At 41.8% G+C, this 17,039-nt stretch overlaps 1 protein-coding gene across 2 annotated transcripts in view; it reads right to left on the bottom strand.

Annotated features, from left to right (window-relative positions):
- Positions 1–4,390: 4,390 nt before the first annotated feature.
- The window catches only part of AP4E1 (adaptor related protein complex 4 subunit epsilon 1), a 94,305-nt gene continuing 81,656 nt past the window's right edge, over positions 4,391–17,039 (bottom strand). For both annotated transcript variants that reach the window (XM_067746868.1, XM_067746887.1), the window contains one exon: positions 4,391–4,574. In XM_067746868.1, coding sequence (XP_067602969.1) covers positions 4,558–4,574 — 17 coding nt within the window. In that variant the 3' untranslated portion in view covers positions 4,391–4,557. The remainder of the gene's footprint in view (positions 4,575–17,039) is intronic.

Here is a 17,039-nt window from a genome sequence, read left to right as displayed (position 1 = left end):
CTCACCCATCTGCACATTTTTCAGCAGCAAATCAGTACATTCATTGGCTGCTCCAATGAACTTCTTGTATCCATTTATATAAAAAAAGAAATGAGCTCAAATCAGGCCTATGCACCCTCTGCCCCAATATTTTGGGGGCTTTTAAAAAAAAATTCAACGTGGTCCCAGATGTCAAGAGCAAAACCAATCAGTGAAAATTCTAGATCAGCCAACTCTGGCTGCAAAGACATTGCATTAGCAGGAACTGTCCAGGAATGGAATGGGATATTGACAATAGAGTTATGAATCAGATGGCCTTTGAAGAAAGGGTTTCCAGGGCCCTCCCAACTCAGAACTGTGTGGTCAGTGGGTTTCCTTTGTTTAGTGTGATCCTGCTATTGGGCCACAGCTCAAACCAGGCCACCTCTTGCTCTTTCCTTAGAGGGAGGCCTTGCTTGATAGGGGAAAGACTCTTCTACAATCCTGTTCCTCAAAATGGCATCTGGAAATCCCTGAAAGTTCTGGGGGAGCAGGGGTGAGTGGGTTAAAGTCCATGAGTTCTAAATGGAGTTTTTAAATTTTTGTTTCATTCTGACAACTTAAAAAAAAAAAATCAAAATCAGGGACTTCCCTGGTAGTCCAGCAGTTAAGACTCTGCGCTCCCAATGCAGGGGGCCCGGGTTTGATCCCTGGTCAGGGAACTAGACCCCGCATGCCACTACTAAAGATCCCACACACTGCAACAAAGATCCTGCATGCAGCAAAGAGGATCCCACGTGCCGCAACTAAGACCCGGCGCAACCAAGTAAATAAATAAATATTTTTTTAAAAAAATCAAAATCAGCCTCAGTACTTTCTGAGTCACATAGGGATGACTACCTTATAGCCATGTGGTGCCATCCGTCTTCAGGGTCCGAGTTTCTCTTTGTGTTTACAGTGTTGTTCATGCTGATTGATCAAGTGAAAGAAGAGAACTTAACTTAATGCATTTCTCTAACTACCTGGGCATCCCCTAGGGGTCTGCAGGCATAGCTTGGGCATCCATGAGTTCTTCATTTTGAGAAATGTTGCTACAACATATGAAAGTATAGGCTTGCAGAGAATGAATGAGTGTTACCCTGCCCCTGACGGTGACTCATTTTTGGGGGCTCAAAGGTTGAGGGGTGAACCTGTGTCTGGGGGACACATAGGCCTTCTACGGAAAGAGGTGGGATCCCACATGTCCCGCCTTCCCTTTGAAAACTGGCCAGAAAAAGCTACCATAAGTAATCAAAGACTTGACCAACCCATCCTGGCAATTCTGATAATAAATCTCAAAGCACAAGAGAGGCCATCGCTGGACACACCAGACACTGCTCCTCCCAAGGAAGGGAAGAGTGGAGAAACCTTGCAAAACCTCCTTGTGAAGAAAAGTCACCTGCACCTGCTCATACTCTCCCAATCCAGCAGCAGCTGTTGGAGTGCAGAGGCCCAGGTATCAGTTGTGTGGTCCCAGGATCCTAGGAGCTTATTTCTTATCTGAACTTAAGGCGTGTGACACTCAGAATTCCTCCCAGTGTCAGAAGAAGGAGTGGTCAGCCAGAGCAAGCTCTCTTTCACACCTTACCTCCAGCACTGGTATATTCTCATTATAGTGGTATAGTGGTATATTTATATATTCCTCAGTGACACTACTAACCTGTCCTTTCCCTACCTTGTCATTTCTATGCTGAGCTGGGGCAGGTCTCTACAGAGGAGAGGTCTGGCCACTCACCCAGGAAGCTGGAGCTTGGGCAGCCAGTGTCCCCCAGGCTGTGGTATAGAGCTCCTCTTGCTGACTCTAAGGCCTTTCTGGACCAGCTCCTGGGACAAGGGAGTCTGGGGTTTGGCTCCGCCTTAAGGAGGAGCTGGGTGGGAGCCAGAGCTTGGCACAGAGCAAGTGCGGAGGCTAGCAAGGAAGCCGCAATTAGCCTACTTTATGGAGGGAGAGAGCACTCTTCCAGCCTCTCTCACTTGTGAAAGAAGAGCTTGTGGGCTGGTCCCTGGTGGGTAATTGGGGTCCTTCCACCTATCAGAGCAGCAGCTTCCCTGCTGAGAGGGTCATACTTCCTCAGTGATAGGATGGGGCTACCCCTGCTCTGTGATTCAGAAACAGTTACAACTTGATTTTAGAAACAGGTTGTTGAGTTTGGGTTTGGGGAGACCAGGGAGATGAGTATTTTGGGTTTTATTTTCTTTTCAGCTTTCATAAGCAGCAGAAGGTATAGAATATGAAACAAGCCATGAGTCAGGAGGTTTAGTCTCAGCTTGCCCAATACCTGGTGATTTCCTTATATCAATACTTCACTTCTCTGGGCCTCAGTTTCCTCAACCGTAAAAACAGAGAGTTGCACAAGGTCTCTAAGAATCCCTCCAGTCCCAAAATTTCACATTCCGAGTATTGTAAGAGGGAAGAAGCTCTGCGCATTTCTATATTGTATGTTTCTTAGAAGTGAAGCTGTTCATTATTTAAACGAAGCAATACTTCCAAATGGACTGAGAAATGACACCTCAATGATTCCCTTCTTCCAAATGGACTGAGAAATGACACCTCAATGATTCCCTTCAAGATCTTTGAGCATAGAAAGTAAAAACAAAAATGAAAACAGACAAACAAAAAACCTAGGAATAAACCTAACCAAGGAGGCAAAAGACCTATATGCTGAAAACTATAAAACACTGATAAAGAAAATTCAAGACAACTAACACAATATTGTAAATCAATTATACTCCAATAAAAATTTGAAAAAGAAAGGGGGTCTTCCCTGGTGCCGCGGTGGATGAGAATCCGCCTGCCAATTCAGCGGACATGGGTTCCATCCCTGGTCCGGGAAGATCCCACATGCCACGGAGCAACTAAGCCCATGAGCCACAACTACTGGGCCTGTGCTCTAGAGCCCGTGAGCCACAACTACCGACCCCGTGTGCTGCAACTACTGAAGGCCACGTGCCTAGAGTCCATGCTCCACAACAAGAGAAGCCACTGCAATGAGAAGCCCACGCACCGCAATGAAGAGTAGTCCCCACTCACCACAACTAGAGAAAGCCCGTGCGCAGCAATGAAGACCCAACACAGCCAAAAATAAATAAATAAATTAAATAAATTTATTAAAAAAAAGAAAACCAAGAAATAAAAAAAATAATTTAAAAAAAGAAAGAAAATTGAAGACAATTCAAAGAAATGGAAAGATATTCCATGCTCTTGGATTGGAAGAATTAATATTGTTTAAAAGGCCATACTACCAAAAGCAATCTACAGAGTTAATGCAATTCCTATCAAAATACCCATAACATTTTTCACAGAACTAGAATAAATAATCCTGAAATTTATATAGAACCACAAAGGCCCAGAATTGCCAAAGCAATCCTGAGGAAAAAGAACAAAGCTGGAGGCCTACCCCTTCCAGACATCAGACTATACTACAAAGCTATAGTAATCAAAACAGTGTGGTACTGGCATAAAAACAGACATATAGTTCAATGGAATAAAATAGAGAACCCAGAAATAAACCCACATACCTACGGTCAATTAATCTATGACAAAGGAGAGAAGAATATACAATGGAGAAAAGACAGTCTCTTCAACAAGTGGTGTTGGGAAAACTGGACAGCTACGTGTAAATCAATGAAATTAGAACACTCCCTCAAGCTATATACAAAAATAAACTCAAAATGGTCAACTATAAGACATGACACTATAAAACTCCTAGAAGAGAACATAAGCAAAACATTCTCTGACATAAATTGTAGCAATATTTTCTTAGATCAGTCTCCCAAGGCAAAAGAAATAAAAGCAAAAATAAACAAGTGGGACATAATTAAACTTACAAGCTTTTGCACAGCAAAGGAAACCTTCAACAAAATGAAAACACGACCTACAGAATAGGAGAAAATATCTGCAAATGATGAGGCCAACTAGGGGTTAATGGACCTAGAGAATATTATGCTTAGTGAAATAAGTCAGACAGAGAAAGACAAATACTATATGATACCACTCAAATGTGGAATCTAAAAAATAATACAGGGCTTCCCTGGTGGCACAGTGGTTAAGGATCCACCTGCCAATGCAGGGGACATGGGTTCAAGCCCTGGTCCGGGAAGATCCCATATGCCACGGAGCAACTAAGCCCATGCGCCACAACTACTGAGCCAGCGCTCTAGAGTCTGCAAGCTACAACTACTGAAGCCTGCACACCTAGAGCCCGTGATCCGCAACAAGAGAAGCCACCACAATGAGAAGCCCGCGCAACACCACAAGGAAGAGTAGCCCCCACTCTCTGCAACTAAAGAAAGCCCACACGCAGCAACAAAGACCCAATGCAGCCAAAAATAAATACAATTTTTAAAAATTAAAAATAATACAAATGAATGTATATACAAAACAGAAACAGACTCACAGACATAGAAAACAAATTTATGGTTATCAAAGGGGAGAGGGAGGGCAGGAGGGACAAATCAGGGGTATGGGTTTAACAGATACAAACTACTATACATAAAATAGATAAGCAACAAGGACTTACTGTATACCACAGGGAATTATATTCAATATCTTGTAATAACCTATAATGGAATATAACCTGGAAAACAAACAAAACTGAATCACTATGCTGTACACCTGAAACTAACACAATACTGTAAATCAACTATATTTCAATTTTTAAAAAAGATTTTTGACTGTAGATCTAAATTCGTGATTTCAGAAGGGAAAAGCTTTAAGCCAGAAAATGCAAGGTAAAAACCACAAAGACCAGTGAACTGCACAATGTGGGCCCAGGTAGTCAGCCAGTCACCAGCTTAGTAGGGGCTCACTGCTATTCAATGTTAGGACTGATCTTTTACTGAGACATACATTTTAAGCTGAAACGTGTCCAACTCCAGTAATGTATCTCTGTAGAGATAACAGGGTAATATGCAAAGTCATGAATAAGTCACTACCGATTTGAGTCAAATATCATGGGAAACTATCAGAATTACTTTAAAATATATTAATAAAGCCATTCCCCCCAAAAATGGGACATTTTATGGAATTCTCAAAACCTTCCCCTGCATTGTTTGAATCATCTTTAATACATATCTTTACACAGTATATTCCATGCACCTTGGTGTTGCGAACTCACTTTTTTATTTTTTTATTTTTAGGCATTTTATTTTAAATATAGCAGTGTGTAAATGTCAATCCCAAATTCCCAGTCTATCCCTCCCTCCCACCCTTCCCCACTGGTAACCATAAGTTTGTTCTCTAAGTCTGTGAGCTCACCTTTTTAAAAATAGCTTTATTGAAATATAATTCACGTAACATACAATTCGCCTATTTAAAGTGTAGAATTCAGTGGCTTTGGGTATATTCAGAGTTTTGTGCAACCACAACCACAGTCAATTTTACAACATTTTCATGACCTCAAAAAGGAACCTGGTACCCTTTAGCTATCACCTCCCAACCCCACCTCACCTTACTAGCAATATAAAAGTGGCTCGCCCCTCCCCCAAAAATATCATAAACAATAATTTATCAATATTGGAATTGCCCTATGATTGTAGATTCAGAGCAAACAAATCCTGATGACACCCATGACTAAGACTCATTATGCTGACCCAGGTTGAGCCTCCAGCATCCTCTGTTGAAGACAAGCCTCATCAGCCTCTGCATGGGGGGAAGGGGGGCGGATTCAGCTAAGTGTAAGGAAGAGTGGGTACTGAAGTCTCGAACTAGTATTGTAGAATATCTATTTCTCTCTTTGATTCTATCAGGTTTTGCTTCATGGCTTTTGATGGTCTGCTATTAAGTGCATAAACGTTTATAATTGTCATATCTTCTTGCTGTATTGAAACTTTTATCAATATACAATGTACTTCTTTGTCTCTTGTAACATTTTTGGATTTAAAATCTATTTTGTCTGATATTAGTATAGCCACTCCTGCTCTGTTTTGGTTTCTATTTGCATGAAGTATCTTTTTCCATCCTTTCACTTTCAACGTATTTGTGTCTTTGGATCTGAAGTGAGTCTTTTGTAAACAGCATATAGTTGGATCATGTGTTTTTATCCATTCTGCCAATCTCTGTCTTTTGATTGGAGAGTTTAATCTATTTACATTTAAAGTAGTTACTGATAAGGAGGGACTTACTTCTGTCCTTTTGCTATTTGTTTTCTATATGCCTTATAGCTTTTTGTCCCTCATTTCCTGCATTTCTTTCTTCTTTTGTGTTTAGTTGATATTTTGTAGAGAAATGTTAAAATTCTTTCTCATTTACTTTTGTGTATAACTATTTTCTTTGTGGTTACCCTGGGGATTACATTTGACATCCTAAAGTTATAATACTCTAATTTGAATTTATACCAGTTTAACTTCAATAACATACAAAAACTCTGCTCCTTTATAGCTCTGACCCCACCCCTTTCAGTTGTTGATATCACAAAATGACATCTTTATGCATTGTGTCCCTCAAAACATAAACAAATAATTCTTTTAAATGTACTAGTCCTTAAATCATGTAGAAAACAAAAAGCGGAGTTACAAATTATTGTTACATTAATATTAGCTTTTATAATTGCCCATGTATTTACTGCTATTGAGATCTTTACTTCATAAGCTTCAAGTTACTGCCTAGTGTATTTTTTTTTTTTTTTTTTTTTTTGGCTGCCTTGGGTCTTTGTTGCTGTGTGTAGGCTTTCTTTAGTTGCAGTGAGCGGGAGCTACTCTTCATTGCGGTGCGCAGGCTTCTCATTGCGGTGACTTCTCTTGTTGCGGAGCACGGGCTCTAGGCACATGGGCTTCAGTAGTTGTGGCTCGTGGGCTCTAGAGCGCAGGCTCAGTGGTTACGGAGCACGGGCTTAGTTGCTCTGAGGCATGTGGGATCTTCCCAGTCCAGGGCTCGAACCCGTGTCCCCTGTATTGGCAGGCATATTCTTAACCACTGTGCCACCAGGGAAGCCCTGCCTAGTGTCTTTTAATTTCACCCTGCAGGACTCCCTTGAGCATTTCTTCCAGGGTGGGGCTAGTGGTAACAAACTCCCTTAGCTTTTGTTTTTCTGGGAACATCTTAATTTCTCCGTCACTTCTGAAGGACAGTTTAGCCAGATATAGGATTCTTGGATGATGATTTTTTGTTGAAAACTGGACATTTGAATCTAATAATATGTTAACTTTGGAAATCAGGTTCTCCCCTTTCCCAGAGCTTGCTAGATTTTGTTGTTTCTGTTGTTGTTTTATTGTCATAGGCTGTCTCTGTGCCAAGCCTGAGGTATAAACCTAAGGTCTCCTCAGCTCCTTTCTGAGCTTGCACTTTTCCCTGGGCATGCATAGTCACTTTCTAATTTTCCCCATATATGAAGGTGATTTTGAATGTCCTTGTCTTTGATACCTGGCTCCCAAAAAGGAAAAAAGAGAAATATGACGAGGGGAAGGTGCCAGTTCTCTAAATCCCCTAGAAGTCACATCAGCTGGAAGATGAGGGACTTACAGCAATGGTGGGAGGTACGACAATGATCACCTGCACCTCTGTGATCAGAAGGAGCAATCAGTGATCAGAGCACAGATCCCCGATATTTGGAAGACAGGGTCCTTTTTGCCCACCTTGGTTCCTGCAAGCTGTGCGTAAGATGCTACAGGGACATGCGCACAGCTGCCTGCCACGTGGCTGGGGATAGGGAATGGGTAGCTACTACTGTGCTAATAGCTGAAATTGACCAAAATTAACCTTCCGGGTCTTCCTCTGCAAGTGACAAGCCTTATTCAATAAACTCCGGAGTTCCAAAATAGTTATGTAAGACAAATTCTGCCAGTGCAATTGTTATTCTAGGTGGGGAAACACATTTCCTGTTGCTTCTTACTCCACCACCTTCCCAGAATCCTCCTTGGCACATTCACCCTTGGGTCCCCTGTCTGTTCACCCCATGCCCTAGCACATCTATATATGCAGGACCTCCAGTTTTCCTGTTCCACCTCCTACCTGGGTGTTCAGACTATTGAAGAGGTCATGAATTCCTCAGCAAGGGGCATCACAGCCACATGTCAGGATTTATTGGTCCCAGAGAACCAAGGACCCACCTCTTTAAATCTCTCAACTCCTCCTCATTTTCTTGCAGTCATATATCCTGTTACATTTTTGCCTAATTTTCTGCCAATGTGATCAAATTCCTGAGAAAAAGAGAGGGATCTTCATGCTCTGTGTGTGTGTGTGTGTGTGTGTGTGTGTACACACGTGTGGATATACCAGCACCTTCTTCTAAATCACAAAACCATACCAAGTTTTGGGTTTGGTTTTCTTTTTTGTGTGTGTGTGGTAGGCAGGCCTCTCACTGTTGTGGCCTCTCACTGTTGTGGCCTCTCCCGTTGCGGAGCACAGGCTCCGGACGCACAGGCTCAGCGGCCATGGCTCACGGGCCTAGCCGCTCCGCGGCATGTGGGATCTTCCCGGACCGGGGCACGAACCCGTGTCCCCTGCATCGGCAGGCGGACTCTCAACCAGTGCGCCACCGGGGAAGCCCTTTTTTCATTTTTTTAAAGTTAAATTCTGTCAACAAATTTCCCCCAAGCTCTCTAACTACGGACAGTAGGGTTGTTTGAAGGATTCTTGGCAAAACGTAACATCTGCAAGAACTTGAACAAGGAAAACCAGCCCATGAGCATGCATGCTTGATGCCTCTGAGCCTGGAGCAGGTCCTCCGACCATGACTGGTAGAGAGAAGTGGTGACATGTCGCCTCCCATCTCTCCCCTCATTGCCTCTCACCCTCTGAGTGATGTTGGTCTCACTTGTGGACTAATAAACACTGGGTTGATGGGAGGGGAGACTGCAGGCTTCTTTACCCTGAAGAGAACTGCAGCTTGACTGGGCTGCTGAACTGGGCCTTTGTGAGGAAAGAGTTCCCCCGGCTCTCCTCCCCCACCTTGTAAATGCCCAGGGAGAAAAGGCCCACAGGGGAGTGAGTAACCCTCACAGTCGTAGCTGGCCAATTCCTTGCTTGCCTGTGAGTTCCCAGAGGAAATGCAAACAAATCAGACTACGCTTGGCTGCTGGCCAATGAATCTTTTAACTTCTTCAATAAAAAGTCTTTAAAACTTTGATTCTGACCCAAATCTGCTCTAGCATAAAAACTGCTGGGCCTCAAGTCTCTCTGTTGAGGGAAACAGTGTGTCTGTGGCATTTGAATAAGGATGTTTATCTCAGAAATGGTTCCTTGAGCTCTACCAGGTTCTAAAATAAGCTCACTGCATCTCACTTCAGCCTTCAAACCTTCCTGAATATCAGGTGTGTGCTTACCTACACCCCTTATAGCAGTTGTTGGGTGAATTTACTTGTGAGTGCTCTTAACTCCATCTTCTTTCTTTGTAAGCCCCCAATTTTGCTTTGTAAAAGGGCCCAGAGGTTGCTGAGTTTCCACTGAAACCAGGATAAGAGAGAACAAACACTCAAGCAGGAGGCACTTAAAAGGTGTTGGTCACTGGTATTCACTATCCAAAGTGGTCCTGGAGCTACCACATTACAAAAAATAAAAAATAAACTTAAAGAATTGGTGAGATATAAGGTATAGTTTTGTTTTCTTTTAGACTAAATGGTAAATTAGATTTTTTTTCATTCCCCCTTTGTTGCCGCTTACTTCCAAAGCAGATTATATGGCAGATACCTGCTCTCTAAAGCCACATCTCCTGCCCTTATAAACAGAAGTCTCAGGAGGAGGAAGAACCAAGTTTTCCAGACCTAGGCATCTCTCCTAGTCTCAAATCAATACTCTTACCACCTTTACTTCCACTTCTTCCTAGAAATAATATTATTGAGTTCACTTTGAGCCTTTGAGAGGAAGTCTGGAGGAAATCAGTTGCCAGCAAACCACTAAGCAGTGGTTTTTTAATCTACCCTGTCACCAATTTACCTATACAACATGGACATTCAAACAGCAGCTGAACCCTCAATGTGTCTCCTGGGTATTAAACTTGAACCTCCTCAACCTGAAATCTGCCAGCTCCAAACTTGTAGCATACCTGGGAACCCAAAGCCATCAATAAGGTTCCCCAGAAAATCTCAAATAGCTGGAAAAGTAACTGGGAGGAGAGGATTCCAAACTCAAAGAGAGAAGAGAGAATCACAGATCAGACCCCAGGCATATTTTTTCAGAAAACTGGCATGAGCAATAATTGTTAACCCATTTCTTTATTTTTTCCCTTAATTAACACCTTCACAGAGTCAACCCCAAACTGTTCATTTCCACCTAAATGACTTTTAGTGACAATAGATGGGAACCAACTCCATTTTAGAATTAATTTCCTTTAATGGCACACTTCCCGACGTGTCACAGGGCACTGAATATTATAAAGTAACATTTTTTGTTACTGTTAAAGTGCCAGTTTAAATTTATATATGTACATAAATGTGCTGAGTCTAGTCTGTTAGGTCCCCACCAAATCATTTCTAAAGATGAACACCATTAACCAGAGCGGGGGAAAAAGAGGTTCTAAAGATGTCTGCTCCTCGCATTCCCAATTTAGGCATCCTTTCTCTCTTTTAGCCTGGTGGCTATACACAACACACATCATTTCCCCCCACCCCACTTCCACCACACACACACACACACACACACACACAGACACACACAGACACACACACACACCCCCACACACAATTTACTTTAGTCACCCATTAAACAATTTCATTCTATCATAATGTTTGTGGATGAAATGCGATACTTGACCTCATTTTGTTCTGTTTTCATTATCTTGTTACCACTATATTGAAATATTTACATGGAAACTTCTAAAATTGGTCAGAACTTTGTTGGAGCAGACAAATTATGAAGCAGATGAAATAACATATTCGTAGATATTTATAATGTTGTAACTTTCTAAAGCACTATGAGGTCAACTCCTCATATGAAAATAATATTGCAAGTGTTGGTATTTATGGCAAGTCATAAATGACTATGTTGGATGCCTATTTTGGGTAATGGCTTTTCGGGTTTTGGAAGAATCCCTCACTGTAGGTCATTTTATTTGACATTACTCCTTTCCCTGGGGAATTTCTGGATGACTGTTTAAGGGCAGGCTGATCCTGGAGGGAGGCAGCCAAGGCTTCATATAAAGGGGTGTGGTCATTGTCACCTGCCCAGGTAAACAGTGGTTTCTGTTGTTCTCAGGTTGTAGCAAGTCCTATCTCAGGCTGTCTTGAGGCAGTTGAGGATTCACAAAGCTGCGCATTTGCCTCTTCTTCCCCTCTGCTTCCTCTGTTTCTATCCTTGTTCCCTACAAGAACTAGAACCTGATTGCTTTGGAGCTCAAACACAATTGCCTGCCCTGTCATTTCTCCATCTCACCATCCCTGCCCTCTCCTGAGCCATTAACCCAAATTCCTCCTCTATGCTACAATTTTACCCCTAGAGAACAGGACTTAGCTATTCCGTTGATCAGCAGACCTTGCTTGGAAGCCCACTTCAGAAAAACAAATAACAGAAAATTTCCTGCTGTTTTCAATCTATGGTCTCTCTGAGCCCATCTTGTTTCACTTCTGGCTTCCCAAATTCTGGTCCGTTTGAGAAAACGATAGTCTCTCAGCAGAAAGGACTGACTTAATGTAAGCACCACACACTTGGAGAAATTTTAGGAGTTCCTAGGGAAAAGCCTAAAATTCTAACACTGGGACTCTTTCTTTTGAGTAAAGCATCATATTGCCATACATTTCTGTGCAAAGTTTAAATATTCCTGAGAAGGATACACAGTAATCCATTATCATGTCTAACACCTTGGCACAGCTGTAGGTCAAATAGCTAGCTGTTTTCTTGGAAAACTATGTAATGGAATATTGATGTGGCAAGTTTTGATAGAAGATAGAGGACAGGGTATATAAAATACAGAAAACCCAGGAAGGCATAGCGCAGTAACCCTAAGTAGATTCCCATAATGGAATAATGTGGGCAACATTAAGCACTTAAAGATTATGACAAAAAGAAAATAGAGAAGAGCTCTGAATCAATCAAGGTTCAGTCAAGAAAACAGAAAGCACTCCAGACATTTCAAATGAGAGAATTTGGTACAGGGAATTGATTATCAAGTTGATGAAGGCTGAGAAGCCTAACAGGGTACATTAATGCACCCCATAGATTGGCAATGACATGAACCCAAGCTGCCACCAATCCCTAGGGCTGAAGGGACCATAAAAAGAGGGAATGTTACTCTCAAGAGCTAGGGTATCTTTTTTTTTTTTTTTTTTTTTTTGTGGTACGCGGGCCTCTCACTGTTGTGGCCTCTCCCGTGGCGGAGCACAGGCTCCAGACACGCAGGCCCAGCGGCCATGGCTCATGGGCCCAGCCGCTCTGCGGCATGTGGGATCTTCCCGGACCAGGGGCGCAAACCCGTGTCCCCTGCATCGGCAGGCGGACTCTCAACCACTGCGCCACCAGGGAAGCCCAAGGGTATCCATTTTTGAATAAAAATTTGCAGTAGATTTTAGGCATGTTCTTGCTTCCATTTCCATGTAACCCCTTTCTTCAGGATTCCCAGCCTGGGGGTGAAGATCTCTTTGTAGATTACATAAAAGATTAAAGAAAGCCACTGTACCCCCATGGAACTCAGTCTAGATCCCATCTGGCATCAAAGAAATGTTGAGTCCTTTCAGGTCTTTGAATAAACGTAAAGGAGAGAAATGAATTTGATCAACCCTTGCCCCAGCTGCCTCTCTCCCCCAGTCCATCAGAGGTAGGGTGACCATATATCCTTGGTTTGCCAAGGACAACCTCAATATATGCTTGTCCTGGTATCACATCTTTTTAGCATATGTCCTGGAATTTTCACCTTTTTTTTTTTTTTTGGTTTGTTTGGGGTTTTTTTTGCAGTACGCGGGCCTCTCACTGTTGTGGCCCCTCCCGTTGCGGAGCACAGGCTCCAGACGCGCAGGCTCAGCGGCCATGGCTCACGGGCCCAGCCGCTCCACAGCATGTGGGATCTTCCCGAACCGGGGCACGAACCCGCGTCCCCTGCATCGGCAGGCGGACTCTCAACCACTGCGCCACCAGGGAAGCCCATTTTAATAAAGTATTATTAAGAGGTAAAACTATAAAACTCTTAGAAGGAAATATAGGTGAAAAATCTGCATGACCTTAGATTAGGCAATGATTTCTTAGATATGACACCAAATGCACAAGCAATCAAACAAAAAAATAGATAAACTGGATTCATCAAAATTAAAAACCTTTGTGCTTTCAAAAGACACTATTAAGAAAGTGAAAAGACAACCCACAGAATGTGGATAGTATTTGCAAATCATCTGATAAGGGTCTTGCATCCATAATATATAAAGGACTCATGACTAAACAATAAAACAACAAATAACCCAGTTTCAAAATTGGCAAAAGGTTAACAGACATTCCTCCAGAAAAGACGTGATGTTGAGCACATGAAAAGATGCTCAACATTAGAATTAGAGAAATGCAAATCAAAATCACAATGATATATCACTTTACCCACTTCACACGCTAGATATAACAAAAATAACAGACAATAGCAAGTGCTGATGAGGATGTGGAGAAATCTGAAGCCTCATGCATTGTTGGTGGGGATGTAAAGTGGTGCAGCCACTGTGGGAAACCATGTGGCAGTTCCTCAAAAAGTTCACTATAGAGTTACCATATGACCCAGCAATTATACTCCTAGGTGTATACCTAGGAGAACTGCAAACATATATTCATGTAAAAATTTATATACAAATGTTCACAGTAGCATTATTCATAATAGCCAAAATGCAGAAACAATCCAAATGCCCATCAACTGGAGTGGATAAAGTAAATGTGGTATATCCATACAACGGAATATTAACAATAAGTATTGTTAAATGCTACAACATGGATGAACCTTATGCTAAGTGAAAGTAGACAGACACAAAAGACCACATATGGCATGATTCCATTTTTATAAAATGTCCAGGATAGGCAAATCCATAAGTATGAAATAACACTAGTGGTTGTCAAAGGCTGGGGAGACGGCAAAATTGGTACTAACTGCTAATTGGCACGGGGTTTCTTTTGGGGTTGATGCAAATTAGATAGTGGGGATGATTGTTCAACATAGTTAATATACTAAAAAACACTGAACTGTACACTTTAAAATGATGGATATTATGTTATATGAATTACATCTCAACAAAAAATGCTAAAATTTAACAAACATAGTCTTCAGAGAATATTATCAACAATTTCAAACTTATTAACTATAAAATACAACTTTGAAGAAGATTACAGGCAACTTTGAGGAAAAAGTTAATAACATATCTTTCAATGCATTCTTCAGAAAAACACCAGTGACGTATCTTGGGACAGAAATGGCTAGGAAATGTGAATATGTTCCAAGAAAAATAATTCTACTTATGTTATTTTTTTTTAAATGATCAGATAATCAGTGTAAAGATATAAACTTTTGCTTTGATATACATAGATTTGTGTTGTTTTTTTCCCCCAAATTTGTTGAAAATAGTTTTTTATTTTATTAATCCACCAATATAACAAAAGCAATTTGTTCATCAATGAATATTTCAAAAATTATATAATTTAAATTATATTTAAGCCATCATTCACTTTTAAGTGTCTCAGTTTCCACCACAGATTATATGATCACCCTACTTAGAAAGAAATAATCCAGAGTAACAGGTAATAGCTCCTCTGTACCCTGAGGAACCAGGACACTGCACACCCTTACAGAGGAGAAGGTCCCCTCTGAACACACTGTGGGGCTCCTGCAGTTACCTGTGTCCCTACCATCACTGCTCTCTGCCATTGGATAGTTCCCGCAAACCGAGAACTCCCTAAGGGCAAGGACCCGGTCTCATTCTCCAGGAACTAGCACGTAACTGACCTATAAAAGGTGCTCGAATGATGAAAGGGAAGAAATAAGGGGAGGAGGAAGAGAAAGAGGGAGGATTACCCCCACTTGCTCTATTCCTGCAGCCCCAATCCTCCAGAGGTCGTGCCCCCCTCTGTTCTCTAGTATGAGGTCTGGGAAGAAGCATGAGAAGCCTGGTGTGAGAACTGGCACTTGCTCCCTCTCCTCTCTGGGCTTCTGGACTGGCAACAGCACCTCCCCGGACCCACAGTAAAGCCTCACATCCAGCCTCAGACAGACTGCCCTGCCCCAGAGAGAGATACGCATCCCCTGACCTCTGGTCCTGAGGCCCTGGGTGGTCTGATAATTCTATACTATGCCCTGTTGAGAGCAGTCAGGGCACAATGGCCAAGAAACTTAATATTAAGAGGATCTCAAGTTGATGTGGCTGAAATAATTCTTTATTTCATTGAATAATTATATATGTACCTGTGTGTGTATCTGTATGCTGGATTAATCTGCTTATCACTCATTTTTGGTGGTGATTATTCCTCTAATAAAAAACAAAACCAAAAAAAAAAAATACCAGTGAATAATCAATTACCAATGATTAATTTGTTAAACATAGTTTTCCTCTGGCTTCACAATTATCTGTTTCAATTAAATAAAATAATCACAGCATTATATAATTTCCTGCCAAATTAATCTAAAGTAAAAACAAATTACTGTAATTTCTCAATTTTCTTTAGACTAGCTGGACTTTTATCATTCCGAATGGCTCCAAATCTGGAAGTAACCAAGAAAAGAAAAAGCAAAATGTGTCTCTCTCCAGTAGAAAAAGAAAAACCCTCCCAGTGACAGGCTTGTCAATCTGCTCACGGAAGTTATGGCACCTTCTTATTGGCAGAACACCTAAAGGGCCAGCTGCTCCTCACCAAAGCCAAGAGGTGTGAAAGAAAAAAAGGAAATAAGAAAATAGGCAGATGTTATTCAAGGACGATCATAAAATCCCAATCTAAGTCCTAACTCTACTGCTAGATATCTGTGTGACCTTAGGCAAGTCACTTAAACTCTCTGAGCCTCCGTTTCCTCATCAATAAAATAGGAAAATAATATCTGTCTTCAGGACTTTAGGGAGATTAAGCCCATGACAGTGTTTGGAACAAACCTCTGACCCAGTGGCACTCAGTAAATGTTTTCTGGTTGTTTTGATGACAAATTACTTTTCGTTGGAACCCTTTTGGATTTAATTAGGGGTAGAAAGTCATTATACATAGTAGATAAATTATATAGAGAAGCTTGCAGAATACAAGTTGGGAACCCCCTAATGTAAGGGAAGTTGACATTTTTATTTTATTTTATTTTAGCTGTGCCACGCAGCATGCAGGATCTTAGTTCCCTGACCAGGGACTGAACCCATGCCCCCTGCAGTGGAAGCGTGCAGTCTTAGGCACTGGACCACCAGGGACGTCCCGGAGGCTGATATTTTAAACCAGCTTTGTACTCTTTAAAACAGAGAGGACAAATAAGTTTCATTCTGAGTGGCAACTCAGACTAACTAGTAGTGGATGCCCGAAAGGATTCTGAAGCTGAGTCCTGAATCCAGGGGCAGGAGGGATGTGATAGATTGCGATGTCCACCCTGACCTCAGAAGAGGAAGTGATGGCACATGCCATTCCTTATCTTCTATGCACAAAGGACAAACCTGCAATGACTGTGGTAGCCAACTTGACAAGAGAAACTCAGACAAGTAATAATACTTCTTAAACCAAGATTTTAGTTGAGAAACAATTTACTTAAAAAAAAACTAACAGAAGTGCCAATACTGGTAAGATCTATGACACTACAGGGACAACTCCTCATGAATATCCTACTTTTCTGACTTCTGCCCTTGAAACTTGAGGGAGAGGTCAGGAATGTATACTCTTTTGGACAGCCCAGGAGCTGACAACACTTTCAACATTTATAAGTTTCATGTCCTTGGAAGGAAACTTTGAGAAACAACAACCCTCTCCCCCGCTCCCTCACTCCCCAAAATACCTACTATTCACAGACAAATCAGTAGTTCAAAGTCCACGGTATTCTCCCACAAAGAACATTCCCAAATACCACTGCCAATACTGGAGTTTTTAGCCTGCAGTTGTTCCAGCAAAGGCCTCTGCTTGCGCCTTTCTGGCCTGCCTGGCAATGTCTGTTGATGCAAGTCTTCAGAGGCTTCACTCTGATGGGAAGATTTAAGAAGTC

Source organism: Pseudorca crassidens, chromosome 1 (genome assembly GCF_039906515.1).
Source record: "Pseudorca crassidens isolate mPseCra1 chromosome 1, mPseCra1.hap1, whole genome shotgun sequence".
NCBI classification, from domain to species: Eukaryota; Metazoa; Chordata; class Mammalia; order Artiodactyla; family Delphinidae; genus Pseudorca; species Pseudorca crassidens.
Note: the sequence above shows the minus strand (reverse complement) of the source record. Positions and strands in the feature narration are given on the sequence as shown.